Source organism: Osmerus mordax, chromosome 22 (assembly GCF_038355195.1).
Source record: "Osmerus mordax isolate fOsmMor3 chromosome 22, fOsmMor3.pri, whole genome shotgun sequence".
In the NCBI taxonomy this organism is placed as follows: domain Eukaryota; kingdom Metazoa; phylum Chordata; class Actinopteri; order Osmeriformes; family Osmeridae; genus Osmerus; species Osmerus mordax.
In genome coordinates, this window is record NC_090071.1 from 1,247,104 (window position 1) to 1,255,419 (window position 8,316).

An 8,316-nucleotide genomic window follows, 5' to 3' on the forward strand; every position below is an offset into this window, starting at 1 on the left:
CTCAAAGTAGCACAATGCATATTTATAGTTTCTTGTCAGGTGCGGTTTGTCATAGGTAAGACGAAATGCCACAACTGAACGTTATTCTTATTTTGTAAGTCGGTAGAGGTTTTGTAGGTCATGGTTAATGTTTGACATTCTGCTGTGGTCTGACCAAGGGAATCAACGATGAGCAGTGATGTCCTCTCTTAATGGAACGCTTGCTTGTGTCACAGTAGAGCTAGATTTCTAGAAATGTCTATATGTTTCTGTGGTAGATCTTAACTTCTCTGCATGACCTGTTCCACATCCTGGCGGTTGGACTCTGTATTTATAAATGTGTTTCTCAGACATGTTTGTGGATGTTGCTTGTGGTTTTGCCTTTGTAATTTTCTTTGTTTTGTGTCTTTTTCATTTGCAGTAATCACATGTTGTGCCATCCTGCCTCTCTAAGGTTTCTTTTCTGTTTCCTTTTTTACCTGTCAGAAATGATCTGTTGCACAGGCTCTCCCTCCTTCCCTCTTATAGAAAATAGTCGCTTCCTTACGCTGGAAGATTTGTGTCTGTAGTTTCTAATGTACTGAAGATCACTTTAAAAAATGTTTTATGTTAAGCCAATAATAGTTTGCTATTTTTATAGTTGTGTTTTTCAAACCTTGCCCAACGAGAATATCCCTGTTTCAGTGCTACATACTCTCCCTCTTAGTCTCAGTCTTAGTAATTCAGTGATCTATAAGGCTTCCCAAAGCATATGTGGTTCTGAAAGTTCATTAGATCTAGCAACAAGAGTTCTGTTCAGACTAGACGTGATTCCTCTCTCAAGCAGAGCAAACACCTTCCTGTGTTCCCTCTCTGAACCCCAAACTGTCTCCCGCCAGTCCTGCGTTCCCCCGGTAACATGTGCCTCACAGAGCCCTAACCCGGCCACGTGTCGTGTGATTGGCCGCAGGTTGTTGTGAACGCTCTGCTGGGAGCCATCCCCTCCATCATGAACGTGCTGCTGGTGTGCCTGATCTTCTGGCTCATCTTCAGCATCATGGGGGTGAACCTGTTTGCTGGGAAGTACTACTACTGTGTGAACACCACCAACGATGAGACCATCCCCGTCAGCCTGGTCAACAACAAGAGCGAGTGTCTGGCTCTGGTCAACGACAGCGCCCGCTGGAAGAACGTCAAGATCAACTTCGACAACGTGGGGGCGGGGTACCTGGCCCTGCTGCAGGTGGTGAGAGTGTTTCCGTACTTGGGGAGGACAGCGCTGGTCAAAGGAAGGCAGCAGTGTTTGAAGGATAAAAGCAGGAGGGCAGGTGGCATTATACATGGGGGTCCAAACAAGGCAAAACGAGGCAAATCTCTCTTCCCCCTGATTTTAAAAAGAAATGACTAAATGAACAGTCGCATCTTCAGTTGGTAAAGAGAGATGCCAGCTTTGGGAAGATAGTGCTGGTTACAGGAAGTGCACAGGGGAGTAGGTTGCGTTAACGTGTCATTACATTGTTAATTAGGAAGTGTGTTGACAGGGACGTAACGTTGGAACACGTATCGCTGCCTTAGAAACAGCAGAGATGCTGCGGGCATAGGGGAAACGATTGGGTTGTGCTGTTGTGTGATTGAAGAAAAGGCTGTCAACCTTCTACCAAAATAACCCTCCTTCAGCAGGAGGGGCAGAACCTGACTGCAGAGAAGGCAGTTGACATCTAATCACTTGAGAGAAACCCCCCTGAACTCTTTCTCTTTTTCTGGCCCAGGCAACGTTTAAAGGCTGGATGGACATTATGTACGCAGCTGTGGACTCCCGCAATGTAAGGACCTTTCTTTGGCTTTAGAGGTGGAACATCGTACACGGGACAAAGCTTTTGTAATATCTAGGTTTTGGAGTGATCTTCCTTTTCAGTATGCATGTTGTTGGAGCCAGACTGCTGCAGGTTTGACGGCTGTGTGTTGGCGTTTCAGGTGGAGGACCAGCCGGAGTATGAAGTCAACCTCTACATGTATCTGTACTTTGTCATCTTCATCATCTTCGGCTCCTTCTTCACCCTCAACCTCTTCATCGGCGTGATCATCGACAACTTCAACCAGCAGAAGAAAAAGATGAGTCAGGATCCTACACCTGTCGCACGCCTCGATCACACATCTGGAGTTCCTGTGGAACTCACACGAGCTCTCCGCTCTGTGGCAGAGTGACGGCAGCTCTTAGAAGAGCAGTGTGGTTAGCTAATTGAAATGAAACACGTAGGGTAGATGTGCCTGCTTGCAGAAGGAAGAGGAGCTGCTGTGTCGGTCTGCGGGCCTTTCCAGACGGCTTTGCTGAGGCAGGGAACAGTCATCAGCTGTGGCAGTACTGAGGCAGGGAACAGTCATCAGCTGTGGCAGTACTGAGGCAGGGAACAGTCATCAGCTGTGGCAGTACTGAGGCAGGGAACAGTCATCAGCTGTGGCAGTACTGAGGCAGGGAACAGTCATCAGCTGTGGCAGTACTGAGGCAGGGAACAGTCATCAGCTGTGGCAGTACTGAGGCAGGGAACAGTCAGCAGCTGTGGCAGTACTGAGGCAGGGAACAGTCAGCAGCTGTGGCAGTGTGTTTAGAAAACCTGCTGCTGACAGAGATTATACTGAATACAGCAGACACATGAGTCACCAAGCAACACCCTGCACACACACACACACACACACACCCTCCAGCTCTCTCTCTCTCTAACCCCCCCCCCCCCACACACACACACACACATCTAACTCAGTTAATGTGTTCTGGAAGTGTGCCTTTAATTCAAACAGGAGCTAAACTGTATGCAAGGCAGTTCCACTGACACCCTCTGCCTCCAGAGGAGTGGAGCAGACAGAGAGAGCAGGAAGAAGAGGAAGGTTAGGGGGAGGAGGAGAAAGGGAGGAAGGGAAGGAAGGAGAGAAGGAGAGAGAAGCTTGGAGCCACAAGCTTCTGTACATTAATATGTGTTAGCAGGTCTGTGTGTTCACCCTCGAGCTGGCCACAGATGGGTGTCATCTCTACTTATCCATCTAGCAATGCATCGTATATCCACCAGGCACACACACACTCACACACACACACACTCACACACACACACACTCACACACACTCACACACACACACACACACACTCACACTCACACTCACACACACACACTCACACACACACACACACACACACTCACACACTCACACACTCACACACACACACACACACACACACACACTCACACACATTTGAAACTCTAGGACACCAACTGTGTGAGTGCAGTGCGTGTTTCACAGTGATCGTGTAGACGAAATTCTAACGGCCAGGACCGAGTGTCTGGTCAAAACCAGAATGAGTAATCACACCATATTAACCCTTCCTGGATGCTTATGTCATCAGGGCGTGTTAGCGACGGTGATTGTCATCAGAGCGTTTGACTGACTGTTAGCGACGGTGATTGTAACCAAGGTTTCTGTTGCGACCTTCACTTTGGAGGTCAGGACATCTTCATGACGGAGGAACAGAAGAAGTACTACAACGCCATGAAGAAGCTGGGCTCCAAGAAGCCCCAGAAGCCCATCCCTAGACCCACGGTATGAGGACGTTCCTTATCAAACAACTAACCCCCGTTTCCCAGACACTGAGCCTAGCCGAGGGCGAGCCAGTCGTCGTCCTAGATCATCTCCGATGATAAGATTTAGGTCTAGTGCTTAACCTACTCCATATGGGAAAACCCAGAGGGTATATGTCAATCTATAGCTTGAAAATAACGTAATATTGTTTTCTATTCTGGGGCCTGTAGGTCAATAGCATCGCAAAGCATATGATTTGCTGCATTAGCGTGTCTGGGCCTGTTCTGTTAGTTCTCTTCTTCTGCGTAAACCACAGGAAGCTTTTGTTTGTGTTTCCAGATTGTATACAACCTAAGTCTCATGCCACAGGTCCATTGACTGGATTATAAAGACTTGCAAAGATCCAACAAGGGCTTTTTTTCCTTTGATGTCTCATGACTCATGACAACATGTTGATTCTGTCCCTGTTTGTCCTCCTCCAGAACGCGTTTCAAGGCTGTGTTTTTGACTTCATCACAAAGCAAGCCTTTGATATTGTCATCATGATTCTCATCTGCCTTAACATGGTCACCATGATGGTAGAGACGGACAACCAGACTGAAGACATGGACAATATTCTGTACTGGATAAACCTGGTCTTCATAGTTCTGTTCACGGGCGAATGTGTGCTGAAAATGATCTCACTACGTCATTACTACTTCACTATTGGCTGGAATGTATTCGACTTTGTGGTTATAATTCTGTCCATTGTAGGTAAGAACATAAACAACGATTACATTTGAAACAATGTCATTTCCAAATATATTTGTATTTTCTAAATGAATACTTGACTACTGATGCAGTGGTCCCAGGTTCAAAGGTTCCCCCCTCTATGTCAAAATGAATATGTCATGTTACACTATATGTGGCTAATTTATGTTTTTGTTTGTCCTTTCAGGCATGTTTTTATCAGAACTGATAGAGAAGTACTTTGTGTCTCCTACGTTGTTCCGTGTCATCCGTCTGGCTCGGATCGGTCGCATCCTCCGTCTCATCAAAGGAGCCAAGGGCATCCGGACGCTTCTATTTGCCTTGATGATGTCACTTCCCGCCTTGTTCAACATCGGCCTCCTGCTTTTCCTGGTCATGTTCATTTACGCCATCTTCGGCATGTCCAACTTCGCCTACGTCAAACGGGAGGCGGGCATCGACGACATGTTCAACTTCGAGACGTTCGGCAACAGCATGATCTGCCTGTTCCAGATCACCACCTCCGCCGGCTGGGACAGCCTGCTGGCTCCCATCCTGAACAAGAGGGAGCCGGACTGTGACAGTCAGATGGAACACCCCGGAAACCTGTACAAGGGGAACTGCGGCAACCCCTCAGTGGCCATCTTCTTCTTCGTCAGCTACATCATCATCTGCTTCCTCATCGTGGTCAACATGTACATCGCCGTCATCCTGGAGAACTTCAGCGTGGCGACCGAGGAGAGCGCCGAGCCCCTCAGCGAGGACGACTTTGAGATGTTCTACGAGGTGTGGAGCGCTTCGACCCCGACGCCACGCAGTTCATGGAGTACGGCAAGCTGTCGGACTTCGCGGACGCCCTGGACCCTCCGCTGCGCATAGCGAAGCCCAACAAGATCCAGCTGATCTCCATGGACCTGCCCATGGTGAGCGGTGAGAGGATCCACTGCCTGGACATCCTGTTCGCCTTCACCAAGCGCGTCCTGGGCGAGGGAGGAGAGATGGACGTGCTCCGCGGGCAGATGGAGGAGCGCTTCATGGCTTCCAACCCCTCCAAGGTGTCCTACGAGCCCATCACCACCACGCTGCGACGCAAGCAGGAGGACATGTCGGCCATCATCATCCAGAGGAACTTCCGGAGCTACCTGCTCCGTCGCACCATCAAGAAAGCCTCCATCCTTTACAGGGAGCAGCAGCGTGACGGCCTGCGGGACCTGGAGAAGGAGGTGCTGGTGGTCAGCAAGTTCAACGAGAACTCCACCTCGGACAAGATGGACATGACTCCTTCCACGGCCTCGCCGCCCTCCTACAACAGCGTGACCAAGTCGGAAAAAGACAAATACGAGAAGGACAAGAGGGAGAAGGAGGACAAGGAGAAAGACTTGAGGGAGAAGAAGAAATAAAGACGTAGAGAAGTAGGGCCGTGTGGAGGTTTGTGACGAAGGGAATCTTGTTTACAAGGGAGGGAGGGCTGGTGTTGTTAGTGGGTGGATGGGTGGTGTTGGGTGGAGGTCTGGTGTGGGTGGAGGGCTGGTGTGGGTGGAGGGCTGGTGTGGGTGGTGTTGGGTGCTATGCCAAACAAATATAGAGGCTACAAATCCTGGGACAGGTGACACAAAGGAGCTTTGATATTAAAGACTGTTTTCAAGTGGTCATTCGGTCACGAGACTATGGATGATCTCCTGTTAGATATCCAGCCAAACACTGCCATGCTGGAACACGACAACTCAGTAAAGGCTGTTTGCGAAACGCTTGTGATTTTCCTATTTGGTGTGGTTCCTCTCTGACACACTTGAGTGTAAACTGTTAGCTAAGTTGTGTGTAGCTAGTGCTGCTGCCATTCTACATCCAGTGTCTTGAGTTGAGTCGCCGTATGACTCTCAGTTGTTTCGCGTTCGCGTTTCTTGTTTTTTTTTATGAAAACGAATGTTGTTACCCGTTGTGGAACAGAGAGAATGTGTTCCACATGTTTGTGTCCACAAATTCACACATGGACAGAGTGCAGCGACAAAATAAATGTATGTTTTGTAAAGCAGATGAGCCCTGGATTTCTCCTGCCCCACGGTGCTTCCAGCCCAGACAGGTTGAAATCTCACACCCCTGCAACGAAGGACAGATAGACACAAGCCCAATATCAAGTCAAAGGTGAAAATGCCTTGCAGTGGCAAAACTGCACTTCTTATCGAATTGCCTTGATGTTCCAAGGACCCTAGTGCTTGATCCTGAATGTGTGTCGACAGATTAACCCTTGTGCTGCCTTCGGGTCACATGACCCAAAGGTTCATAATGAACCACCGTTGTGTTTACCCAATTTTACCCAATACAAAAACAAATAAAAATAATTTTCTTTTAACCATTGCAATGTGGGGGGTCTGAGACAGCCCGACAGTTAAAAGAAAATGCTTCACTTTGTTTTTGTAGGAGGTAAATTTGTCGCAATACGACGGTGGGTCACAATGACTGATGGGTTAAGTGAGATATTAAAGAAGACATTCCGTTCTTAAGATATTCATTAACATTCGTTGACGTAAAACAATAGTGTCTCCTTTCTGGCAGTTCAGCATCACTCACTCCCCTCCCCCCCCCCCCTCCCCCCAGCACCTCCCCACCTCTATCCTTCATTCTGATCCCTCAATGTCAAAACTATTGTAAAATACATGTATGTCAAAATTATTTAAAAAAATCCAAAAGGAAAATGTTCATCTTTAAAGCTGACTAACTAGAGTATGGGACTATGCCACAAGCCATTTAGAGGTTAGATATCATGAAGGTCTGTAGTGCACACACATTCTTCAGTTATTTAAACCGAAACGCGAGTTCTGTCAACATTGTGGTTACGTGTAAATAGTATGGTTTCTAGGCCCACAGTATGCATAACACTTACATCTGATGTAAGGGCACTTTTTACTCCCACCCCTGTGTGTGTAATACCATGTGTGGATAACACACACGCCAGAGTGTGTGTGTGTGTGTGTGTGTGTGTGTACTGTACGCTTGTATGTGTCTGTGTATGTCTGCAAACGTGTACTGTTTGAATGTCTGTGTACGGTGTGTGTGCTTGTCTGATCTGGGGTCTACAGGTCTACTTAAGTTATGATTGTTATAAATAGCGTTTTTACTGTAGATATTCGTGCTTTTTAACAATTCAGGTTTGGTTCTTCACTTTCTAATGGCTGTTGTTCATTCTGCTCTGCCTCAGTTCCAGCACATGTTTGGTCCACAGTCTGTAGATATGAATCATAATATCACATCGGTAGCCATCTTTCATAGAAGCTTATAGTGTACTAGTGAACTGCATGCAGTCCGCCACAAACATCCGCTCACATGTGATATGATTTTAAAAAGCCAAAAGAATAAAGAACATATTTTTTGTACATACTTGTAAAATTTCTCTATTTAATTTACCACATTTGTTTTGTTTTGTTCTGTGGTTCAATGATAATGCTATATATGGCACCGGGTTCAATGATAATGCTATATATGGCACCGGGTTTTCAGTCTCCAATCTGTCAGAAAGTATGATTGCATATTATAACCGAAAATTGGTTGAAGGGATCATTCATGTGATTCAAGTACGTGTTACACAAAAAATGTATCAATTTGAAAAATGTGACATTTTTGTTATAACCAAAGATGTGACAACGAAACACAAAATCTAGATTTCCAAAATAAAACGTATTTTGGGAAGCATATTTTGTACATAGATTATATTCATTCCATAATTTCTCTCGTTAAAAGATGTAGAGTCAATGAGAAAATGATCGTCCTATACCTAGGGTAACTGTGCAACGTCCTATCAGATAAAGGCTGGAGGAGATGATGGGAGGGTGGGGGAGATGATGGGAGGGTGGAGGAGGGTGGGGGAGGGTGGGGGAGGGTGGGGGAGGGTGGGGGACATGATTGGAGGGTGGGGGAGATGATGGGAGGGTGGGGGAGGGTGGGGGACATGATGGGAGGGTGGAGGAGGGTGGGGGAGATGATGGGAGGGTGGAGGAGGGTGGGGGAGATGATGGGAGGGTGGGGGAGATGATGGGAGGGTGGAGGAGGGTGGGGGAGGCTGGGGG

The 8,316-nt window shown here is 47.3% G+C and overlaps 1 protein-coding gene across 1 annotated transcript in view; it reads left to right on the forward strand.

The window, feature by feature from the left end:
- scn1lab (sodium channel, voltage-gated, type I like, alpha b) overlaps window positions 1-5,655 on the forward strand; it is a 6,722-nt gene extending 1,067 nt beyond the window's left edge. Inside the window, 7 exon segments of the mRNA XM_067260938.1 lie at window positions 929-1,204; window positions 1,728-1,781; window positions 1,933-2,070; window positions 3,443-3,547; window positions 4,009-4,279; window positions 4,464-5,045; window positions 5,048-5,655. Coding sequence (XP_067117039.1) covers window positions 929-1,204; window positions 1,728-1,781; window positions 1,933-2,070; window positions 3,443-3,547; window positions 4,009-4,279; window positions 4,464-5,045; window positions 5,048-5,655 — 2,034 coding nt within the window.
- The last annotated feature ends 2,661 nt before the right edge of the window (window positions 5,656-8,316 follow it).